This window comes from Scyliorhinus canicula, chromosome 19 (assembly GCF_902713615.1).
Source record: "Scyliorhinus canicula chromosome 19, sScyCan1.1, whole genome shotgun sequence".
NCBI classification, from domain to species: Eukaryota; Metazoa; Chordata; class Chondrichthyes; order Carcharhiniformes; family Scyliorhinidae; genus Scyliorhinus; species Scyliorhinus canicula.
In genome coordinates, this window is record NC_052164.1 from 3,331,023 (window position 1) to 3,356,558 (window position 25,536).

At 47.9% G+C, this 25,536-nt stretch overlaps 1 protein-coding gene across 3 annotated transcripts in view; it reads right to left on the bottom strand.

The window, feature by feature from the left end:
- Positions 1-25,536, bottom strand: part of LOC119954563 (ATP-citrate synthase) — a 102,093-nt gene that overhangs the window by 16,045 nt on the left and 60,512 nt on the right. For all 3 annotated transcript variants that reach the window (XM_038779905.1, XM_038779904.1, XM_038779903.1), the window contains 8 exons: positions 17,599-17,703; positions 12,997-13,193; positions 12,432-12,513; positions 10,167-10,277; positions 9,444-9,571; positions 8,700-8,793; positions 4,443-4,597; positions 3,653-3,803 (listed from right to left, as the gene is read on the bottom strand). In XM_038779905.1, coding sequence (XP_038635833.1) covers positions 3,653-3,803; positions 4,443-4,597; positions 8,700-8,793; positions 9,444-9,571; positions 10,167-10,277; positions 12,432-12,513; positions 12,997-13,193; positions 17,599-17,703 — 1,023 coding nt within the window. The remainder of the gene's footprint in view (positions 1-3,652; positions 3,804-4,442; positions 4,598-8,699; positions 8,794-9,443; positions 9,572-10,166; positions 10,278-12,431; positions 12,514-12,996; positions 13,194-17,598; positions 17,704-25,536) is intronic.

The window sequence follows — 25,536 nt, forward strand, 5'->3', positions numbered from 1 at the left end:
CCGAAAAGTGGGCGGCAACTGAGGAAATATAGGGAGTTTCTTCCGAACAAAGTTCCGAACCTGTAGGTACCTAAATCCATTCCCCTCGGAGGCTGGAATTTCTCCACCAGCTCCTCCAGCCCAGCAAACCTACCCCTCCACGAACAAATCCCTAAACCTCTCTACCCTGATCCTCTGCCAGATCCTATACAACGGGTCCATTCCGCTGGAAAAATCTAAGGTCTCTGAAGATCAGCACCATTAATGACAGATTCCAGCTTGTTCATATTGGTACCATATTCTCAGAGAAGCTACTACCACTGGGCTTAAAGAGTACTTGGCTGGTCAGAAGGGAAGAGGAGCAGTCACCAGTGCCCTCAAACAGGGCTCTATACAAGAAGCCTTATCTATCTGTCCCAAAACAGACCCCAGGTTCACCACCCACCCCCACACTCAATATTCGCCACCCAGTAATATTTGATTAAATTAGGTAATGCCAACCCCCCCCCCCCCGACCGTCTCTCTGTTGGAATGCCCGCCAGGGGTCTTACCCACCCACACAAAAGTAGAATTCCGCTTGTTAATCCTATCAAAAACCACCGTAGGCAGATAAACTGGAAGGGAAATACAAACAAAAACCTTGAAAGGATGTTGATTTTAACTGCCTGGACTCTTCCCGCCAAAACGGGAGGTCATCTTTTCACAGTAACTTCATTGAAGCCTACTCGTGACAATAAGCGATTTTCATTTTCATCCTATTTTTAAAAATCCACCTTCATGGAAGCAACGCTTTGGCAGCGACCTGTCAAAGTTAAACTGTGTGGAATGTGATGGCTTTACCAGGTGACCAATATATTGTGGTGCTCGGGTAACATACATAAACAGGCCCAAATATAAATATTGATAACATACTTGATGGATCTGAATATTTAGCATCTGACATTTGTGACAAATGCAGGATTTTAGATATAAACATTTGGCAAGGGTTAAAAGTCTGAATTAGAGTTTGTTTGACTGCAGTAGTCATATTTTTTAAATAATCTTGTTTTGCAAGAAAGGTTTTAGGAGTCAGAGGTGAAATTGACTGGAGTATAAAGCCTGGGTAAGACCTATGTTTGACTAGGGGGAGTCACTGTGGATTTGGTGTGTTTTCAACCTGGGGAGTTAATTTCTTTTTAGCTTGGGGAGATGATGCCATTGCTGTGTGGAGCTACAGTATTGAAACATTTTGAGAAAGTTTGAGATGAGTTCTGATCTGGTTACTCTTGAAATGAAAGTCGCTTATTGTCACGAGTAGGCTTCAAATGAAGTTACTGTGAAAAGCCCCTAGTCGCCACATTCCGGCGCCTGTTCGGGGAGGCTGTTACCGGAATTGAACCGTGCTGCTGGCCTGCTTTCAAAGCCAGCGATTTAGCCCAATGTGCTAAACAGCCCCTGACTCTTTAGATCACAAGTCAAGTCTTTTGTTCTCCGAAGGTTAGCTAAAAATAGATTAATAGTATTTAAAGCAGCAGAGACTTGTCTCATGACATGGGGGAAGCTGAAACAAACAAGTCGATACAGCTTTTTGAAGACATCAAGCCAAAGTCCACAGGGGTTCTAACAAGAGCCAAATTTGTTCTGGAAAGCAAGTACTGTGTCATAGGGATGTAAGATGGATTGAGCGCTGTATGTTTTCTTTCTTTCTTGCTGTTTAATTGGGAATAGAGGTAGTAATTAAGGTATTGTATTTCCTGCATTGTATTGTTTAAGGGGTAATTGCAAGCTATTTTCAGGTGTGATGTTAAAGAATTTAATATTGTGTTAATATTAACATTTTGTTTTAAAATACCAAATCCCTGTATCTTTGTGCAATCACTCCTGGACCGAAGTATTCTTTCCACACGATCTTACAAAACAAAATAAAATGATGGGGTTTCAGTCCAGTATTCTAGCCATGGTTGGGGTCTGATCTGGGATCATAAGGTACAGAAGTCTAGCTACTTGAAACCATGGGACTGAATAATTACCCCATTATTAACATGGAGTTTGAATGGCTTTTGAAAAGACCACAATTTCTCTTCTGTTCTCACTTGTGAAACACACAATTCGTCAGCATCACCTCTTGGGAAGAAACAAAAATAATTCAAAACTGCCCGAGCCTAAACAGTCAAAAGAATCTGTTAACTCCTGGCTGCTTACAAGAAATAAGGGCAACGTGGTGGCACAGTGGTTAGCACCAGGGACCTTAGTTCAATTCCAGCCTTGGGTGACTGTCTGTGTGGAGTGTGCATTTTCTCCCAGTGTCTGCGCGAGTTTCATCTGGCTGCTCCGGTTTCCCCCACATTCCAAAGATGTGCAGGTTAGGTGGATTGGGACAGCATGGTGGCACTGAGGACCCGGGTTCGATCCCGGTCCGTGTGAAGATTGCATATTTCCCCCGTGTCTATGTGGGTCTCACCCCCACAACCCAAAGATGTGCAGGGTAGGTGGATTGCCCACGATAAATTTCCCCTTAGTTTCAAAGATTAGTTGGGGTGCATGGGAGTGGACCAGGTGGGGTGCTCTTTCAGAGGGTCAATGCAGACCTGATGGGCAGAATGGCCTCCTTCTGCACTGTAGGGATTCTATGATTTTTCTATGATTCTATGAAATATCTGTTCATTGATTTAAATCCATCCAAGGTACAATCACACGATTAGAGTTCCCTCATCACAACTTGTTAGCTTGAAACACTACTCCATGCCCTGTCATTAACATATCGTTGCCGAATTGCTGGCCTGGAGTCATTGAGCGTATATTCAAGGTTATGGAGAGCCTATTTTTTAAAAAAAAAATTTAGAGTACCCAATTCATTTTTCCAATTAAGGGGCAATTTAGAATGTTCAATCCACCTACCTTGCACATCTTTGGGTTGTGGGGGCGAAACCCACGCGCACACGGGGAGAATGTGAAACTCCACACGGACAGTGACCCAGAGCCGGGATCGAATCTGGGACGTCGGTGCCGTGAGGCAACAGGGCTAACCCACTGCACCATCGTGCTGCCCTTTGGAGAGCCTGACCTGATAAGAGTACAACATCCCCAACTCCCAGTACTCATAGCTCATTTCAGTAGCTGAAAAGGTGTCCACCTACTGCAGAGAAGAGGAAGTGTAGACAAGAGGAGTGGCAAGCAAGTGGCTTTTAAAAGGTATTCTGGGAGGTGTTGGGTAGGGGGGTAAATAAAATGCTAAGTAAAGAATATTAGGGAAAACAATATTACTTGCTTTGCATGAATAATTTAAGATAATTAGTATTTCCTATTTCATAGTTCACAATATGAAAAACAAAAATTTGTCAGCGTAAAAGACAGATTTCCCTGGAGTAGTTGCCAGAATAAGGTGAAAGATTGATCGATCATGCTCTTCGTCATCAATCTAGCACATTCTTATTAACTGGCAGAGACATGTCTATAGATTGGGGTGAAAATGTAAGTCGCTGAAAGGGCTGACGGGTACAGTTAACTCTTGTTGCAACTGTTCAGATGCACACAACCTCATGAGGCAGTAGAGTGGCCTAATTTCAAAACAAACTTCTGTGCCAACTGGTTTAAAAACTGAACAGCAAAGCAGAACAGAGAATATGCAGATTTTAAAAAGTACAATCCACGTCTTACTGATTAGCACCAAGTTAAATGCATTCTGTAGACTCACAATAGTAAGGAGACCTGACGTGAGGCTAGAGATGAGGTCTTTCCCCGCTCGGGCACAGACAATGGTGTTGTGAGCTCCAGAGACAGCTGGACCATGGTCTGCTGTTACCATCAGGCACATCTCGATAAAATGGCAGGCATGTTTTGGCAACCTTGGAGAAAGAGAAAATAACTTCACACGGGAACAAAGAATGGTTTATTAGTTCCAGAACTCTTTCAGGGTGACACCTTGTGGTTTAAAGCAGATCATTTATTTTTATGTTTTCTTTTTTAAATTCTCATTTTTCTCCATTTGGTAATCTCCAGCCAGTGCCATCTTTCTTCTTTACATATTGGGATCTGAAGACAGGTATTACACAGCGATGCAGAAGAAACAATTTAGGATTGAAATCGAAGGTACATTTACAGTCATCAAAATTCACTGGATCTCTAGATTACCAAAGGTTGCTGCCCATCCCAAAATGGTCACACTCATTTCAATATTGCTGTCACAAAAAAATGTTTACAAGTATCAGTTCAGTTTTGTCAGGTGGACCCAGTATTTTTCTGTTTGAACCCTTTTGAGTTTAAAAAAAACCAATTAAACAAAATCAATAGACCAAAGGAGTACTCGGTTGCATTTCAACCATCATCAATGCTGTTCAGAAATTATCCCAACACTCCCATTTTTCTTGTTCTTTCCAATTTTATGGGGACAACTGGATATGGGCAACAAGTACGGTCAAAGAATACAGCTGCCCCAAAAACTGAACTGATTTGAGCTGCCGGGTAGGACGAGGCAGGCATCTCACCTTCTCTGGAACCAGAGCAAACCCAGAACACCTCCTAGGCCCATGTCCTCCTTGAAGATTTCAGTGATGGGCATTCCAGCATAGATAAGCTCTTGACCCCTCTCGTCACAGATGCTGGTCATGAAGGAAGCTGGCTTTCGGATTAAACCCAACTCCTGCGATACGTGTGCAAAATGAGTAAAGTTACAACTATTTAGTTCATGGTGTTTTAAAAAACTCTGGCTGCCAGAGTTCATGTTTTCAAATAAACACTACTGTAACTCATTGGACATTGAAAATTCCCACCCACCCAATTTCAGTTTGCATTAGGAGATCTGTTCCCGGAAATGTTCGGATAACGAAAAAACCATCATTTTAAAGCTCATTGTTTCATACAATAATTCCTAAAGAAAAATTTGGCCAGGGTGGTGGAGCAAATGAAGGGAGAGTTTCGGAGATGCGATGCACTCCCGCTGTCACTGGCAGGGAGGGTGCAGACTGTAAAGATGACAATCCTCCCTAGATTTCTGTTTGTTTTTCAGTGCCTCCCGATCTTTGTCCCACAGTCCTTCTTCAAAAGTGTTAACAGGATGATCATGAGCTTTGTCTGGGCGGGAAAATCCCCACGGGTGAAGGCGGCGATGCTGGAGAGGAACCGCAGCGAGGGAGGGCTGGCTTTGCCGAGTCTGATTAATTATTACTGGGCGGCCAACATCGCTATGATAAGGAAGTGGATGGTGGGTACGGGGTCTATCTGGGAGCGGGTGGAGGCGGCTTCGTGCAGGGGCTCCAGCTTGGCAGCCCTGGTCACGGCTCCTATACCGCTGCCGCCGGCCAGGTACTCCACCAGCCCGGTAGTGGTGGCGACCCTGCGGATATGGGGCCAGTGGAGGAGGCATGTAGGGGAGACGGAGGCATCGGTTTGGGCACCAATCTGCGACAACCATCGGTTTGCCCCCGGGAGTATGGATGGGGGGTTTCGAGCATGGCGGCGGGCGGGGGTGGGAAGGGTGGGCGATATGTTCCTGGAAGGGAGCTTTGCGAGTTTGAGGAGCTTGGAGGAGAAATTTGGGCTGGTAAGGGGAAATGATTTTAGGTACCTACAGTTGCGGGACTTTGTTCGTAGACAGGTCCCATCTTTCCCACGCCTCCCACCAATGGGGATCCAAGACAGAATAGACTCTAGGGGGGAAGGGGCGGGTAGAGTTGCTAATATTTATAAGGTGCTCATGAGGGAGGAAGGGTCCCAGACGGAGGAACTGAAACTTAAATGGGAGGAGGAGCTAGGCGGGGAAATGGAGAACGGGCTGTGGGCAGAGGCCCCGAGTAGGGTAAATTCGACCGCGACATGTGCCAGGCTCGGGCTGATTCAATTTAAGGTCGTTCACCGGGCCCACATGACGGTGGCTCGGATGAGCAAATTCTTTGGGATAGAGGACAAATGCGCTAGGTGCGCGGGAGGACCAGCGAACCACGTTCACATGTTTTGGGCATGCCCTAAGCTTAGAGGGTACTGGGAGGGATTTGCGGGCGTCATGTCCCGGGTGCTAAAAACAAGGGTGGCGATGGGTCCAGGGGTGGCAATTTTTGGGGTTCCAGAAGACCCGGGAGTCCAGGGGGAGAAAGAGGCCGATGTTTTGGCCTTTGCTTCCCTGATAGCCCGGCGACAAATACTATTGGCGTGGAGGGACTCAAAGCCCCCGAAGACCGAGTTGTGGCTTGCGGACATGTCGAGTTTCCTGGGTATGGAAAAAATTAAGTTTGCCTTGAGGGGATCTGTACAGGGGTTCGCCCGGAGGTGGCAACAATTTATTGACTTCTTTACGGGAGGGGGAGCATCAGCAAGGGGGGGGGGGGGGTGTGTATTAAATGTACGTGGATGTTTGCACATTTTTGCTTTCTTTCTGTTGATGTCTGTAACTGTTTACAAAGCCAAAACTACCTCAATAAAATTGTTTATTAAAAAAAAAATAATTCCTAAAGAAAACTTCAAATTTATCATTGTGGAGCCTAAGGAGATCCAACAGGGTCATTGGATTTCTGTCCATATGGGATAAGATAATATCATGCCACATTTATCAACAGCAACATGACCAACCAGCAAATTAACCACAGAATTTGCATGGAGGCCCTCCCTACACCAAAATTTGAAAAGTCACTGGCTTAAAACATAAAACTTCAGTCATTAAAATAGTTTAAAATGTGATGAATATAGAGGTGTGGTTCACATTAATATTTTTAGAAGTAATCATTAGTTTTGAGAAAAATAAAGTTTAACTGTAGAAAATGCAATAAATGAAACTAAAGCAATTGGGGTCCAATACACTTTAAAAGGTGGAGGACATGTGGATTTGAAGGGGTTAACAGCTAAACAAGTGCAGCCCAGAGAGATATTTTGCCTAGGGAGCTGGAGTTAAATGAGATGGCAGAAGCTCAAGAAGGTTCTCTGGTTTTAAATTGTGTGTTTCCGGCCAAAGAGGGTTCAATTGCAGTTTGCAGCTCAGTAGATTGGTGCAATCAGGGCTCAGGGGAAATCCTGGAGAGTGGATGGTGGTGGAAGGTCCTTGATTCAATGGAAATAGTACAAGCTCAGAGGCAGCTTGTGAGCCATTTATACCTTGGGGCAACCAGGAGATGGGAGTTTGGAGAAACCTAGGCACAGGACCGGTATGCAAAAGAGCTGGAACTGTGCTGGCAATTAGAGGCGGGAGTGCAATGTTGTGAATCCTGTGATGTGGAGATGCCGGCGTTGGACTGGGGTGAGCACAGTAAGAAGTCTTACAACACCAGGTTAAAGTCCAACAGGTTTGTTTCAAACACGAGCTTTCGGAGCACGGCTCCTTCTTCAGGTGAATGGAAAGGCTTGTTCCAGAAATGTTTATATAGACACAGTCAGAGATGCCCCGGAATGCGAGCACCTGCAGGCAATCAAATCATCAAAGATGCAGAGAGAGAGGTAACTCCAGGTTAAAGAGGTGTGAATTGTCCCAAGCCAGTTCAGTCGGTAGGCCTCTGCAAGTCCAGGCTTGTTGGTGGGGGCCAAATGTAATGCGACATGAATCCCAGATCCCGGTTGAGTCCGCATTCATGCGTGCGGAACTTAGCTATAAGTTTTTGCTCAGCAATTTTGCGTTGTCGCGTCTCCTGAAGACCTCCTTGTAGAATGCTGACCCGGAGATCAGAGGCTGAATGTCCTTGACTGCTGAAGTGTTCCCCAACTGGAAGGGAACAGTCCTGCCTGTTGATAGTCGCACGATGCCCGTTTATTCGTTGTCGCTTCGGGCGTCGTGCGACTATCAACGGGCATCGTGCGACTATCAACAGGCAGGACTGTTCCCTTCCAGTTGGGGAACACTTCAGCAGTCAAGGACATTCAGCCTCTGATCTCCGGGTCAGCATTCTACAAGGAGGTCTTCAGGAGACGCGACAACGCAAAATTGCTGAGCAAAAACTTATAGCTAAGTTCCGCACGCATGAATGCGGACTCAACCGGGATCTGGGATTCATGTCGCATTACATTTGGCCCCCACCAACAAGCCTGGACTTGCAGAGGCCTACCGACTGAACTGGCTTGGGACAATTCACACCTCTTTAACCTGGAGTTACCTCTCTCTCTGCATCTTTGATGATTTGATTGCCTGCAGGTGCTCGCATTCCGGGGCATCTCTGACTGTGTCTATATAAACATTTCTGGAACAAGCCTTTCCATTCACCTGAAGAAGGAGCCGTGCTCCGAAAGCTCGTGTTTGAAACAAACCTGTTGGACTTTAACCTGGTGTTGTAAGACTTCTTACTGTGAATCCTGTGGAACAGTCTCAAGAGAAGAGATTGAACCATTAAGAGGAGAGCAATCATTGAGCAGTCCAAGTCAGAATGATTGAGTGAATGCAGAGGCTAGATCTTCAAAAATGAAGAGTTGAAATCCTTTGTGAGAGACAGAGTTTTGATAAGAATTAGTGACCATTGCTCAATGATAAGTGGGTTGCTGAGAAATCTATGGATATGTCTACCACAGTTTGCCTATTAATTCAGATTTACTTCATGTTAATTCTGCATAGAATTAAATATTGATTGATCATTTAGATTGCAAAGATGATTTTGTTTAAAACCGTGGAATCTTGTGGCTTTATTCTCCGAGTGGGTAACTGGGATTTCAAAGTTATTCTATTTTAAATAAAAAGATACGGTCACGAACTGGATCGTAACAAACATCACCATTAATAAAGTATCAAGTGGAGAAGGCTTCTACAGTTACTAGATGAGATGTACCCCACTTACCCTTGCCCAGGAATAGTCCATTGGCACCGTTGGCGGAGGAACTTCTTGTGCAGGTACAATCACACCCTTACAAACGAGGTCATCATAAACGTTCCTATCAAATTAAAGAGGTTTCTCAATCTGAAATACTTGAGAATATTGTGATAGTATTCAAAGGGTTAAACAACTCAGCTCACAGCTAGCTACTTCACAGCGTCAGGGACCCGGCTTCAATTCTGGCATTGGGTGACTGTGGAGTTTGCACTTTCTCCGTGTCTGCATGGGTTTCCTCCGGGTGCTCTGGTTTCCTTCCACAGTCCAAAGATGTGCAGGTTAAGTGGATTGCCCGTGGTAACATTGCCCCTTAATGCTCAACGGTTAGGTGGGGTTTTGGGTTTATGGTGTTGGGGGGGGGGGGGGTAAGAGCATTCTTTCAGGGAGTTGGTATAGACCCGATGGGCCGAATGGCCTCCTTTTGCACAGTGGGAATTCTATGATTCTAATTGCTAATGCTACAAGTGCTTCTAAGTGACGTCTGTCTATTCAATTTTGTCCTTTCAGAATCCCGACCCTGTCCTTTCTCTATTACAGCGTTAGAGGAGCCCAGTCTCTTGGCCTCATGCACCTTTCACCAGTAACCCATCTCCAGCTGTTGGTTCACCCTGTGCGCAAAGAATTGCTTCCAGACGTGTGCTCCGAATTTGTCCTTCACAATCGCTGGATCCCCGCCCTTTGTCCCAGTGTGCCTGTAAATGGCGCTCTTACTTGATGACTTCTCCCAGCTCATCAAAGTTCCTTGGCACAATGGCCCCAATGTCTCTCAGGGCCTGGTTCTTGGCTATTGCTGTTTCAGAATTTTCATTAGCACAGGCCCCAGCATGACCAAACTGCACCTAAATGAGGGGAGGAAAAGCAAAAGTACCTGTTACAAGAGACAAGTGCAGTATTTAAACCCATCACAGTCCGCATTCTATGGGCTTGCTTTGTATATTGCTGGCATTTCTGCATCTTTCTGAAAGCTGATTTACTCGCTATCTTGCTGTAAGAGGGTTTTTTTCCTCCCCATGAATATTTTTGCTAATCAAATTGAGGAAATGTTACTGATAAGAAATTAGAGTATTCGCCAATCAGGATCTCAGGGTCAGTATCAAATATTCACGGGTCAAAGTCCGACGGTGTAAAGTTTCTTCCACTACACGCCAGATGCAGCAGAGATAGGTTGAAGTTCACTCTACCATGCACCAAACATTAGGCTGGTCCAAAATGTATCTTTCGGTATCCATGGCCTGTAATTGTGTTCTCAACTTAGTGCCAATTTCAGGCTCTCGGCCAATATCTATGCAGACCTAGGCTGAAAAGGTCGCACTACATAGGACATCATAAGAGATTTCATCTCAAATGTCTGGGCTGGATTGGAACATGGGTCCTCAACTCTTTTTGAAAAGATGCTTCACCACAGGTTATCTGGAATGACTGATACACACTAACCTCCGAGGCAAACATGGTTGCACACGTTCCAATGCACCAGATGACAACGGGCTTTGTAATTCGTCCTTCCTTAATCCCCGTGCAGATCTTGTATTCCTCAGTTCCACCAATCTACAGAGAGATTTTGATTAAATTGATTTCTTGCTTGCCTCAGTTAATGCTCCAACTGCGATGCACTGTTAAAATTCTTGATTCCCATTTTTAAAACTTCCAATAATTAAATGCTCAACTCCCAGTGATAGTGCCACCAAGCAGCAGTGTGTTGGTTGGAGTTGGGGCTGGGTGTACAGCGCCAGTTTTATACACAGAATATCAGTGGTAGTACTCACCCGGGTCAGAAAGTTCCCTCCACATCTGAAGCATCTCGGCCAATACTTGAGTGTCGCATTGATAAGTGATGCTTCGTCAGGAATAGGGATCTATTGGCGATGCTAAACCAAGGCCAATCTGCCTTCTGATCGACATGGCACAATTCATTCCACCAATACAGCAATAAATATACTGCTCTTAGTGACGTTTGCGGAATCTTACTGCACACAAAATGACTGCCAAGTTTGCCCATGAATAGTTGCTACTACACTTCAAAAGTAATTAATTGGTTGTGAGGTTCCAAAGGGCTTCCTGAAGATGTGAAGGGTTTTTTTTTACCATTACCATTCCTTTTGGTCGAAATTCAAAAATCCAGTAATTAGAAAATATATTATCCTTTAGTATGAAGCAATTAAAAAAAAATATATTTCACAGGATGTGGGTGTCACTGGCTAGACCAGCATTTATTGCCCATTCCTAAATGTCCTCGAGAAGGTGGTGGTGAGCTGCCTTCATGAACTGCTACAGTCCTTGTGTGGTGTAGGTACACTCACTGTTAGGGAGGGAGTTCCAGGATTTTGTCACAGTGAAGGAACAGTGATATATTTCCAAATCAGGATGGTGAGCTTGCAGGTGGTGATGTTCCCATGCTACTCCTGCCCTTGCCCTTCTAGGCAGTAGTGGTCATGGGTACGCGCATTCACAGGAGCCTTGGTGAGTTGCTGCCGTGCATCTTTAGATGGTACACACAGCTCCATTATGCAGTGGTGGTGGAGGGAATGAATGTTGAAGGTGGTGCAAGGGGTGCCAATGGAAGTCGAATGCTTTGCCCTGAATGATATCAAGCTTCAGGTGTTGTAGTTGCACTCATCCAGGCAATGGAAAATATTCCATCACACTCCTGACTGGAGCTGCCTTGGCTGTGAGGTTCCAAGGGGCATCCTTGGAACAGGCTTTGAGAAGTCACATGGTGATATTTCCAAAACGCAGTGTGATTTTTATTACAGTGCATCTTGCGAAAACTTTTCCTCCTCTTCCAATCACCCCTTCCCATCACCCCCATAAGAAAATGAATTAAAAACGAAAAAGCTCAAAAATTCAGATTTTATTAAGACACAACTTCTATTTTGTGTAAAGTTAAAGAAAAGCTGTTATGGCAGATAAGTAAAAATATTGCTTCATCAGAAGGCAAAATACCCTCCTAAAATAAAGCACATAGCATAACCCAAACATCATCTCTGTCACAACTGAGGTGACAATTGCCAATCATAAATCACAGTAAGAAGTCTTACAACACCAGGTTAAAGTCCAACAGGTTTGATTCAAACACGAGCTTTCGGAGCGCAGCTCCTTCCTCAGGTGAATGGAGAGGTATGTTCCAGAAACATTTATATAGACAAAGTCAGAGATGCTGGACAATGCTTGGAATGCAGGCATTTGCAGGTAATCAAATCATTACAGATCCAGGGAGAGGGATAATCACAGGTTAAAGAGGTGTGAATTGTCTCAAGCCAGAACAGTTGGTAGGATTCAATTCAATTCCTACCAACTGTTCGGGCTTGAGACAATTCACACCTCTTTAACCTGTGATTATCCCTCTCCCTGGATCTGTAATGATTTGATTACCCGCAAATGCTCGCATTCCAAGCATTGTCCAGCGTCTCTGACTTTGTTTATATAAATGTTTCTGGAACATACCTCGCCATTCACCTGAGGAAGGAGCAGCACTCCGAAAGCTCGTGTTTGAATCAAACCTGTTGGACTTTAACCTGGTGTTGTAAGACTTCTTACTGTGCTCACCCCAGTCCAATGCCGGCATCTCCACATCATAATCATAAATCAGACAGTAGTTGCCAGCAAGATCTTAGTTCCCTTGCTAGCAACAAAAGATTGACAACAGTTCAGGATTGGAACATCGCGTCAGGATTTCAACCAACGACACCTGGAGCCACTCACCTCTCCAAGAACAACAATCATTTTAACTCCTGGTGTGTCCTGGTAACGCAAGACATGATCCATGAATGTAGATCCTGGGTACCTGGGGAGGGAAATAGCACCCTGACATTTTTCAAATATTTATTCACTGCAAAATATATTTTTCAATTCTTAACATTTTTTTTTAAAGGATTTAATTCCAATCAAGGGAGTTTAAAAATGGTGATGCAGTTCCAGGTGAAATGCAGTTTGAGGAGTAGCTGAACAGTGAAGGCAGTGCCACCCAGCACATTGGTATGGCAAATTCAAGAGGTTGTTTTTACTCTGCTGCGGACACCTTCCAGCCTGAAACAACCCACTCATTAATTTTTACAAATTAGATGTTAAATTCAATTCATTAAAAAGGAACTGATATCTATTTCACAGCAACAGTGTCATTTACTGAAAGACGTTTTAATCGGCAGGCAATAAGCTGCAATTCTATTAAACTTTGACTGTTGCCTCCACTGAAGTCAGCTGGCAAGGATCCTCAATGAGGGGAAGATCCCAGAGCTCCTCAAACAGCCATCCTGCCCACAATTCTTACCGGTCTCCACCAATAGCAACCCCTTCATAAACACCATCAGTGGTTCTGGAAATGATGTTGTTGAGCTCATTAGACATTCCACCAGAGCGGGAGACATAAGCTACACTGCCAGGACGGTACAGCTTGGAGGCCAGGATGTTATCCAGCATTCCACCGGTGTTTCCAATCTTGTAGCAGCCTGGCTTAATGCCACCCACCTGAAAAACAGCCATGAAATAAACCATGAATCACAAGCTGAAGTATGTTTCAAAACAAAGCAGCATTTCTTCTACTCAAATTTTATCTTCCTATCACGAAGGGATTGATTCGTGGGGTGCAGCTCCAGGAGTACTCTCCACCACTCGACCGCTATTTCCTCTTGCGGACCCAAGGAGGAAGTGTTGGCCAGCTATTTGATCTTGGGATACATCACAATGAAGTCCTCACCTAATGGACACTCATCCATATTTCGCCCAAGAGTTTCCTGGACAGTGATCACCGACAAGAACGCTAGATGATTTCCCCTCCTGAAGCAAAGATATGATACGCACAGGTAGATAGTAATGGAATCCATCCTTCTTAGGAGAGGATGGACTGCACAAAATGTCAGTTCTGTAAGAAACATGGTCTGTGGCTGTAGAAGACAATTTGGGAGTGGCAGTCGGTTCCTCAATTGCCACAGATGAATAGCAATGGCCACGGTCGACTGATGTTTCCCCCTCCATTTGAAATACACAAATGGCTGCTCAGACAGTGCTTCTACTCAAGTGAATCAACAATTCAAGGAGAAAATATATTGAGAATATAAATTATATTTTATAGTCTTTGTAAAACAACTGAAGTGACTTAAACGGTGTGTGAAGGAGCTGAACATGTCATTTGGACATGTGAATGACCTTGGACTTTGAACAAGGTCAAATAATTCAACTTAGATACATCAACTCAGTTCTCTGCAGTCAAAAAATATCATGGAAACGGAGGATAAGACACAGCTGGATAACGGGTACTGAAGTCTAAAGTCTAGAAATTATATCAACCTAATGATAGAGACACCTCTTTAAAAATGTCATCTTGATTAATCTCGCCATACTTGTTCCAGTCCTACAGCCTTTCACCATTAATCCCTTTCAACTTTAATCACTCCACCATCACGTATATGCACATACGTTTTCCTTTCCCCCTGTCTATGTACCTCTTTAAAAGCTGCTACATCTCTTTTTTTTTTATAAATTTAGATTACCCAATTATTTTTTCCAATTAAGGGGCAATTTAACATGGCCAATCCACCTACTCTGCACATTTTTGGGTTGTGGGGGCGAAACCCACGCAGACACGGGGAGAATGTGCAAACTCCACACGGACAGTGACCCAGAGCCGGGATCGAACCTGGGACCTCAGCGCCGTGAAGCGGTTGTGCTAACCACTAGGCCACCGTGCTGCCCCTAAAGCTGCTACATCTCTAACTTTTGGACACTTTAGCCATCCCCACCTGGTGACTATTTCCAGCATTTTCTAATTTTATTCCAGATTTCCAGCAACCACAGGATTTCACTTTTAATTGCCTTAGTGTACCACAGCTAATTGCAGCATTGACAGCCAGTGTCTGGATCATGTCCAGATCCGGACAACCACTCAGCATTGTTGACAGCTCAGTGGGGAGGGGCCCACAATGACAAGAGGCTGTTTTCACTTTCTCCCCATGCCTTCATGGGTTTCTCCCACAGACCAAAGATATGCAGGTTAGGTGGATTGGCCATGCTAAAAACAGATTGACCCTTGGCGCCCAAAATGTGCAAGTTAGGTGGGGGGTTATGGGGGTAGGGCGGGGAGTGGGCCTAGGTTTGGAGCTCTTTCAGCGGTCGGTGCAGACTCGATGGGCTGAATGGACTCCTTCTGCTCTGTACTGTAGGAATTCTATGATTCTAAGCCCGCCAACCAAATCTTAGCCTTAGCCTCCCAAGCTTGAGGAAGTATGCGTGGGTCACTGTTCTTATCCACACCTTAACACAGCCAGAAAAGAATTGGCTGGCAGCAGAGACAGGATAATGAAGGACAGTTTTCTACAGCTAGAGAACCATTTCACTTTGCATCTGGAACAAAGCCACGCCACTAATGAACTGGACACACGTATCGGTGAAGTAATTCTCATCCAGCTGTGGCAGCAGAGATAGCTTCTCGCACCTTTGGGGGTAGAAATTAAACTTCACATTGAGTTCTGTTCTCCTTTTGACATTGCCATCCACTTGTCTCTGGCACAGAAAGTCTGTATTTTTAATGAGTCTCCAGCAGACATAAAACTAGGAGTCGATAGAAATAACCCTGAATGAGCATTCAAGTGGAGTGAGGTTATTATAGATTCAGCAGCTGCGCTTGCTCAATGGGATATAATATTTTAAAAGTTATACACGCCTTTGAAGCAAACAAATCTCATGTATAATGCATACACACACCAACAAAACACAGGATTGCAGGACCAAAAAGAACTGGATATAGAAACATAGTATGAGATGGTCATTCGCCCTGTGATCCCGCAAGGCCATTCATCATGATTTATCATCCAACTAAATAGCCTAATCCCACTTTCCCCCCATATCCTTTGATCACCTTCACCCTTAAGTGCTATATCTAACTGTTTCTTCACAAACATACAATGTTTTTAAGTACAACTACTTCCTGTGGTAATGAATTCCAGAGACTCGCCCCTCTCCTAATTTATGGCCAGATAGTCTACCTTCTCGTTTTTGCTACCCAATTATTTTGCTACCCTGCATTTCTCCAAATTATATTGCATCTGCCATTCATTTGCCCACTTACTCAACTTGTCCAAATCACACTGAAGGATCTCTGTGAAGGATCTCTTCACAACTCACCCTCCCACCTATTTACAATATATATTAATGATTTGGTGTAGGAATAAAAGGTACAATAGATGACATAAATAAGTGAATAGTAATTTACAATGAGGAAATAAGAAATTTACAAATTGATATGGATAGGTTAGGTGAGTAGGCCAAAATTTGGTAGACAGAGTTTAATATGGATAAGTGGGAGATTATCCATTTGGGTCGGAAAAATGGAACGGCAACTTATTATCTAAATGGAGAAACTTCAAAGTGTTTCGGTGCAGAAGGATCTGGGTGCCCTAGTACATAGAACATAGAACAGTACAGCACAGAACAGGCCCTTCGGCCCTCAATGTTGTGCCGAGCCATGATCACCCTACTCAAACCCACGTATCCACCCTATACCCGTAACCCAACAACCCCCCCCTTAACCTTACTTTTATTAGGACACTACGGGCAATTTAGCATGGCCAATCCACCTAACCCGCACATCTTTGGACTGTGGGAGGAAACCGGAGCACCCGGAGGAAACCCACGCACACAGGGGGAGGACGTGCAGACTCCACACAGACAGTGACCCAGCCGGGAATCAAACCTGGGACCCTGGAGCTGTGAAGCATTTATGCTAACCACCATGCTACCCTGCTGCCCCAACATGAATTGTAGAAACTAGTATACAGGTACAGCAGGTAATAAGGAAGGCAATTGGAATTTTGGCCTTTATAGCTAAAGGAATAGAGTATAAAAGTAGGAAAATGTTGTTGCAACTCAACAAGGCATTGGTGAGACCGCACCTGGAACACTGTACAGTTTTGGTCCCCGTATTTAGGAGGAATGTAAATGTAAATAGAGGCGGTTCACGAGATGGTTCAACAGTGGTTATCACTGCTATCTCAGCTCCAGGGACCTGGGTTAAATTCCAGCCTCAGGTGACTGTGTGGTGTTTGCATGTTCTCCCCGTGTCTGTGTGGGTTTCCTCCGGGTGCTCCGGTTTCCTCCCACAGTCCAAAGACATGCAGATTAGGTGGAATAGCCATGATTTTTTAAAAAATGCCCCTTAATGTCAAAAAGGTTAGATGGGGTTAATGAGTTACGGGGATAGGTGGAGGTGTGGGCTGAAGTAGGGTGCTCTTTCCAAGGGCTAAATGGCCTCCTTCTGCACTGTAAATTCTATGATTCTAGATTGATTCCAGAGATATGGGGTTTGTCTTCTGAAGAGAGATTGAGCAGTTTGCGCCTGCTCTCTTGAGTTTAAAAGAATGAGGGGAGATCGAATTGAGGTGTACAAGGTGATAAAAGGGATTGACAAAGCAGATATAGAGCGGATGTTTCCACTTGTGGGGCAATCTAGAACGAGAGGTCATAGTTTTAGGAAAAGGGGTAGCAGATTTAAAACAGAGATGAGGAGAAATTACTTCTCTCAAATGAGCATAAATCTGTGAATTTCACTACCTCAGGTAGTGCGGTGGATGGCGGAACATTGAGTCAATTTAGAGAGCAGATAGACAGATTTTTAAATTAATAATGGGTTGAAGGTTATGGAGAATGGACAAGAAAGTGGAATTGAGTCCGAGAGGCGATCAGCCATGAACTGCCGTCTCCAGCTCGTAGTTCATATGTCCATCAAGAAGGATATCTCACTATCCTAAGTTAACAGTGGACATTAGGAAATATTTTAAAAACATGATACAAAAAGTGCTCTTTTAAAGAAGCTGCAAACTTGATAATCTCCATACTCAGTTTCAAACAGATGTTCAAAAGGTTTTAACTTCTTTCTTACTGTAGCTGGCCCAATGATGGTGACACCTTTCTCATCTGCCATCTTGATTAATCTCCGAGTCAATGCTTCTGGGATTCCTTCAGCAATGATGGCAATTGTCCGGATCTACAGCACAAGGGAACAAGCACAGGTGGAATGAATTACAATAATTCCATCTTGCACACCAGCAAAATCAGGGAGAAATAAAACAAGATTAGTAAACTAGTTTCCCGAGCTGGAACTATAGAGCGGTCACAGCACAGAAAGAGGCCATCGGGCCCAGGTTTGCGCTGAAAATAAATAGCCGGCCTTTCTAATCCCACCTTCCAGCATCCAGTCCGAAGACTTGAAAGTTTCAGGTGTCGATCTGGATACCTTATGAGTTGACAGTTTCTGCCTCAACAACTATTCTGGTCAGCAAATTTCAGACACCTACCATCTCTGCCAATATCCCCTCTAATCCTTCAACCAATCACCTCAAATCTTTGCCCCCAGGGACTGCCCTCCCCATTAGGGGAAACCAGCCTTCCCCATTTACTCTATTTTGGCCCCCCAATTTTGTAGATCTGAATCAGGCCACTCCTCAGCCTCCTCTGTTCCAAGGAAAACAACCCTAATCTACCTAATTTTCCATCAGAGCTGCAGTTTTCCAGCCCTGGCAACATTCTTGTCAATCTCTTCAGTACTCTCTGCGGAAGAATTATTATTTTAAAAATAAATTTAGAGCACCCAATTCATTTTTTCCCAATTAAGGGGTAATTTAGCGAGGCCAAACCACCTACCCTGCACATCTTTGGGTTGTGGGGGTGAAACCCACGCAAACACGGGGAGAATGTGCAAACTTCACACGGACAGTGACCCAGAGCTGGGATAGAACCTGGGACCTCGGAGCAGTGAGGCAACAGTGCTAACCACTGCACCACTGTGCTGCCTTTCTGCAGAAGCATTATGTCCTTCCTGTAATGTGATGACCAGAACTGTACACAAAGCTCCAGTTGTGGCTAAACCAGCATAGCCCTGCTTTTGTATCCTATACCTCATGAAATAAAGGAAAGCATTCCATATCCCTTCTTTACCACCCATCTACCCATCCTGCCACCTCAGGGACCTGCAGATATGCACTCCAAGCTGTCTTACTACCTCTACATCTCAATATCTTCCTGTTTATTGTATATTCCTTTGCGTTGTTTGCTCTCCCAAAATACATTACTTCACACTTCTCCAGATTGAATTGTATTTACCACTTTTCCGCCCACTGAATCAAACTATCGACATCACTTCCTATTCACTAAAACATCCGTTGTTCATTGCTCTTTGTCTGTCGTCACTGAGCCACTTTCTGATCAACCCGTTACATTCCCTATTTTGGAAGACCGACAATCCTCTAGTACCTCACTTGTTATCTAGTGAGGATTGAAAAATTATATCCAGGGCATCTGCTATTTCCTCCTGGATTATTTTTAACAGCCTGGGATACAATCCATCGGACCCTGGTGATTTATCCCCCTTCAAGGATGTCAGTCCCTCCAGTAATTCCCCTCTCATCATGCTTATTGTATCTAATATTTCACACTCCTCATTAACTAGAATGTCTGCACCATCCCTTTCCTTTGAAGTCAGAAACAAAGTGCTCATCAAGAACCCTGCTCACATCTTCTGCATCAGCTCCTATGTTACCCATGATTGTTGCTGTACCTTTCTTACAAGGCCCCAGTATTTCCTGGTTTATACTGTGCCCCATTGCGGCACTACTGTTTTGGGGACCTATAGATTACTCCCACCTAGGACTTCTTCCCGTTGCTATTGCTTATTTCTACCCAGCGAGATTCCACATCTTGATCTCCAGTGCGCATGTCATTTCTCATTACAGCACTGATCTCTTTTCCTCACCAGCAAAGCTACACCACCTCCTTTTCCTAAACCAAACCCCCCCCACCAGGTCAGAGAATCGCCGTAGGGCGGCATGAATCCCGCCCCGCCGCTTTGACGGCGGCTGCCGAATTCTCCGACGCCGGTTTTTCGGCAGGGCGGAGATCGCGGCGCGCCAGTCGGCGGCCGTTGGCAGCGGTGTCCCCCGTATTCCCCCCCACCCGGCAATTCCCTAGGCCGCGGCCACCCACTTTCGGCTAGTCTCGCAGGCGTGAAATAGACATGGCCCACCCCGGGGGAGGGGGGATGGCACGACATGGGACGGGGACCGATCTGCGGGCGGTCCTGTGCCGTAGGGGCACTCTTTCCCTCCACGTTAGCCTCTGTAAGGCTCCGCCATGGCCGGAGCGGAGAAGAAACCCCCAGGAAAGACGCCGGCAGTCCTGCGCATGCGCCAACTCACGGCGGCCCTTCGCCGCCGGTTGGCGCGACGCCAACCCCTCCAGCGCCGGCCTAGCACCCGGAAGTGCAGAGGATTCCGCAACATTCGGGCGGCCCGCCGCCGGAGTGGTTCGTGCCGCTCTTGGGGCCGGTACAGGCTACTCCGCCAATTGCGGGAGAATCCCACCCCTGGTCTCCCTATAACTATTTCAGGAGTCGCTACCAAATCATACTGTATCATCTCTATTTGCACCGTTAACTCATTAAGTTGTTCCGAATGCGGGGGGGGGGGGGGGGATTTCCGGTTGCGGCGATGCGGAGCTAAGCCGCACGTTCGGAGGCTCCCGCTAGTTTTGGACTTTTGGGCTCTTTTAAGGGCCCGCAACGGCACTGTTTTGATTTTTCCCCGGGTGGGAATGCAGCCTCTGTGCTTGGCGGCCAGTGGATGGGCTGGACTAGAAGTGGAGCAGCCAGAAAAACTTTGCAGCAGAAGGTGGTGCGAGGCAGAAAGGACAAGATGGCAGCGGGTGGGGAACCGGCAGCGTGGCAGCAGTGGGCGAGGGAGCAGCAGGAGCTGCTGCTGCGCTCCTTCCAGGAACTAAAGGCTGAGATCCTGGAGCCATTGACGGCATCGCTGGACAGACTCGGGGCGACTCAGACCGCGGAGATTCGGGAGCTGCAGCAGAAGGCTTCGGAGAACGAGGACGAACTCCTGGGCCTGGCGGTGAAGGTGGAGTCGCATGAGGCGCTTCACAAGAAATGGTTGACAAGGCTGGAGGAGATGGAGAATCGCTCCCGCCGGAAGAATCTACGGATTTTGGGCCTCCCGGAGGGGCTGGAAGGTTCGGATTTGGGGGCCTATGTGGTCCTGATGCTGAACTCGCTGATGGGCGCGGGGTCGTTCCGGGGACCCCTGGAGCTGGAGCGTGCCCATCGGGTGATGCTGCGGAAGCCCAGGCCGAACGAGCCGCCCAGGGCAGTGCTGGTCCGCTTTCAACGCTTGGTCGACCGTGAGTGTGTGCTTCGTTGAGCGAAGAGGGAGAGGAGTAGCAAGTGGGAGAATACGGAGATCAGGATCTACCAGGACTGGAGTGCAGAGGTGGCGAAGAGAAGGGCTGGGTTTAACCGGGCGAAGGCAGTGCTCCACAAGAAGGGAGTCAAGTTTGGCCTGTTGCAGCCGGCACGCCTGTGGGTCACATAAAAAGACCGCCAACTTTACTTTGACTCCCCGGAGGAGGCCTGGACTTTTGTCCAGGCAGAGAAGCTGGACTTCAACTGAAGACTGGGGGCTGGGGAACATTGTACACAGCCCGAAGGCTTTGTCCTCCTTGATATCCTTTCGCTTTTTTCTTTTTGGTTCTGTTGGACGATGTTTTTTTTTGCTGTTCTGTTTCTTCTTGTCTGCTTTTCGGGACTGTTATCTGTTTACTTGGGTGTCTTATCATATCATGTTGGGATTGTTATTATTTCACTGGTGGCGGGTTTGGGTGTGGTTCGCGGCCCTGTTGGGTCATGTGCCTGTCTTCCCGCGTTTTGGGTCGGGGGCGGGGCTTAGAATGGGGACACGGGCTTTTCTCCCACGCTGGCGACGCAGGGGCGGGGTCGGCATTGAGGGAAGGGGTGTGTGTCGCTGGGGAGGGTAATTGGGGTGGCGGGAGCAGCCGGGGTCAGCAGGAGTCGTCTGACTTACGGAAGTACAATGTCTGGAGTTACGCAGCTGGGGGGGCCCCGGGTTTCTGCTGGAATGGCCAAGAAGGAGCTGGGGTCGGGATGGGGGTCTGTCACTGTGAGGAAAGGGCTGAACAGGGGGGGCACGGGCACGTGGTGGGGTGCGGAAGGGTGATGGCTAGTCAACGCCAGTCAACGACTGAATGGGCCGGTTAAACGGTCCCGCGTGTTCGCGCACCTGAGGGGGCTGAAGGCGGATATGGCTATGCTTCAGGAGACGCACCTGAAGGTGGCGGATCAGGTTAGGTTGAGGAAGGGGTGGGTGGGCTAAGTGTTTCATTCGGGGCTGGATGCAAAGAAAACCGGGGGGGGGGGGGGGGATCCTGGTGGGGAAGAGGGTGTCGTTTGAGGCGTCGAGTGTGGTGGCAGACAGCGGCAGGAGGTACGTGATGGTGAGCGGCAAGCTACAAGGGGAGCGGGTGGTGCTGGTTAATGTATATGCACCGAATTGGGACGATGCAGGTTTCATGCGGCGCATGTTGGGCCGGGTTCCAGATTTGGAGGCGGGGGGCCTGGTAATGGGGGGGATTTCAGCAGGGTGCTGGATCCGCCACTGGATCGATCCAGTTCCAGGATGGGTAGGAGGCCAGCGGCGGCTAAGGTGCTGAGGGGGTTTATGGACCAGATGGGAGGGGTGGATCCCTGGAGGTTTGCGAGGCAGAGCCAGGGAATTTTCATACTTCTCCCATGTGCACAAGGCCTACTCCCAGATCGATTTTTTTGTTTTGAGTCGAGCGCTGATTGCAGGGGTAGTAGACGCTGAGTACTCAGCGATAGCCATTTTGGTCCATGCCTCGCATTGGGTGGACCTCGAGCTGGGGGAGGAGAGGAACCAGCACCCGTTGTGGCGCTTGGAGGTGGGGCTGCTGGCGGACGAGGCGGCGGGTATCTAGAGGTTAACGATAATGGGGAGGTCCGAGTGGGGACGGTCTGGGAGGTGCTGAAGGCGGTGGTTCGGGGAGAGTTGATCTCCATTCGGGCCCACAGGGAGAGAGGGGAGCAGAGAGAAAGGGAGAGATTGGTGGGGGAGATGGTGAGGGTGGACACGAGGTACGCCGAGGCCCCGGAGGAGGGATTGCTGAGGGAGCGGCGCAGCCTTTGGGCTGAGTTTGACTTGCTGACCACCAGAAAGGCGGAAGCTCAATGGAGTACGGCTCAGGGTGCGGTGTACGAGTATTGGGAGAAGGCGAGCAGCATGCTGGCACGCCAGCTCCGTAAACGGGATACGGCCAGGGAGATTGGTGGTGTTAAGGATCAGGGAGGAAATGTGGTGCGGAGGGGGGTTGACATTAATGGGGTCTTCCAGGACTTTTATGAGAGACTATATCGGTCCGAACCTCCGGTGGAGAAGGGGGGGGATGGGGCGCTTTTTAGACCGGCTGAAATTTCCGAGGGTGGAGGAGGGACGGGTGGAGGGTCTGGGGGCGCCAGTTGAGCTCGAGGAGCTGGTCATAGGGATAGGGAACATGCAGTCGGGGAAGGCGCCGGGGGCAGATGGGTTCCCGGTTGAATTTTACAAGACGTATGCAGACCTGCTGGGCCCCCTGTTAGTTAGGACCTGTAACAAGGCGAGGGAGGGGGGGGCGTTGCCCCCGACGATGTCTCGGGCGCTGATCTCCTTGATTCTTAAGCGAGACAAGGATCCCCTGCAGTGTGGGTCATACAGGCCGATTTCACTCTTGAATGTGGACGTCAAGTTGTTGGCAAAGATCTTAGCCATGAGGATTGAGGACTGTGTGCCGCAGGTTATTCACGAGGATCAAACGGGGTTTGTGAAGGGGAGGCAGCTGAATACTAATATACGGAGGCTCTTGAACATTATAATGATGCCGGCTGTGGAAGGGGAGGCAGAGATAGTGGTGGCGCTAGATGCAGAGAAGGCCTTTGATAGGGTCGAGTGGGGGTACTTGTGGAGGTGCTGGAAAGGTTCGGGTTTGGGGAGGGGTTTGTCAGCTGGGCGAGGCTGTTGTATGAGGCCCCGATGACGAGTGTGGCCACGAATAAGAGGAGGTCGGAGTATTTTTGATTGTATCGAGCGACGAGGCAGGGGTGTCCCCTGTCCCCCCTACTTTTTGCGCTGGCAATTGAACCCCTGGCTATGGCACTGAGGGAGTTGGGGGATTGGAGGGGGCTGGTCCGGGGTGGGGAGGAGCACCGAGTGTCGCTCTACGCGGACGACCTTTTGTTGTATGTGGCAGACCCGGTGGAGGGAATGCCGGTGATGATTGGGATTCTCCGGGAATTTGGGGATTTCTCAGGGTATATGCTTAACTTTGGGAAAAGCGAGCTGTTTGTGGTCCACCCGGGGGACCAGGAGGGGGGGATTGGGAGGCTCCCGCTGAAAAGGGCGGAGAGGAGTTTCAGGTACTTGGGGGTTCAGGTGGCCAGGAGCTGGGGGCCTTGCATAAGCTTAACCTCACAAGGCCGGTGGAGCAAATGGAGGAGTTTAAGAGGTGGGACATGCTGCCGCTGTCTCAGGCAGGTAGGGTGCAGTCAGTCAAGATGACCGTGCTCCCGAGGTTTCTGTTCCTGTTCCAGTGCCTCCCCATCCTTATCCCGAAAGCCATTTTCGGGCGGGTTAACAGGAGCATTACGGGATTTGTGTGGGCGCACGGGACGCCGAGGGTGAGAAGGGTGTTTCTGGAGCGGGGCAGGGATAGGGGGGGCTGGCGCTGCCCAACCTCTGTGGGTATTATTGGGCTGCCAACGCAGCGATGGTGCATAAGTGGGTAATGGACAGCATGGAAGAGGATGGAGATGGCATCCTGTGTGGGCACAAGCCTGGGAGCGCTGGTAACGGCGCCGCTGCCGCTCCCTCCAGCGAAGTATACCACGAGCCCGGTGGTGGCAGCTACCCTCAAGATTTGGGGGCAATGGAGGCGGCACAGGGGGGAGGTGGGGGCCTCGATGGGGTCCCCGATACGGGGGAACCCCCGGTTTGTTCCGGGGAGAATTGATGGCGGGTTCCTGAGTTGGCACAGGGCAGGTGTCAGGAGGCTGGGGGACCTGTTCATAGACGGGAAGTTCGCGCGCCTGGGTGAGCTGGAAGGGAAGTTTGGGCTCCCCCGGGGAACACCTTTAGGTTCATGCAAGTAGGCGGCAGGTGGCGGGGTTCCCCCTGCTGCCGCCGCTTGGGGTTCAGGACAGGGTGCTCTCGGGGGTATGGGTTGGAGAGGGGAAGATCTCGGAAGTGTACCAGGTGATGCAGGAGGTAGAAGAGGCCTTGGTAGAGGAGCTGAAAGGTAAATGGGAGGAGGAGCTGGGTGAGGAGATTGAGGAGGGGACGTGGAAAGGGTGAACTCCTCCTCTTCACGTGCGAGGCTTAGCCTCATACAGTTTACGGTGCTGCATAGGGCCCATATGACCGGGACAAGGATGAGCCGGTTTTTTGGGAGTGAGGACAGGTGTATTAGGTGCTCTGGGTCCCAGCAAACCATGTACATATGTTCTGGGCATGCCCAGCGCTGGAGGAATTTTGGACGGGTGTAGCACGTACGGTATCGAGGGTGGTAGGATCCAAGGTCAATCCAGGCTGGGGACTCGCAATATTTGGGGTTGCAGTGGAGCTGGGAGTGCAGGAGGCGAAAGAGGCCGGTGTTCTGGCCTTTGCGTCCCTGGTAGCCCGACGGAGGATTCTTCTTCAGTGGAAGGATGCGAGGCCCCCAAGCGTGGAGACCTGGGTCAACGATATGGCAGGGTTTATTAAATTGGAGAAGGTGAAATTTGCCCTAAGGGGGTCAGTGCAGGGGTTTTTCAGGAGATGGCAACCATTCCTAGATCTCCTGGCAGAACGGTAAAATCAAAGGTCAGCAGCAGCAGCAGCAACCGGGGGGCGGGGTTCTTTGTTTTTGTTTTGGGTTGAATCTTCGCGCACGACGGGCATTTATTTATTGTTTCTCTTTTGTATGTATGGGAGAGGGG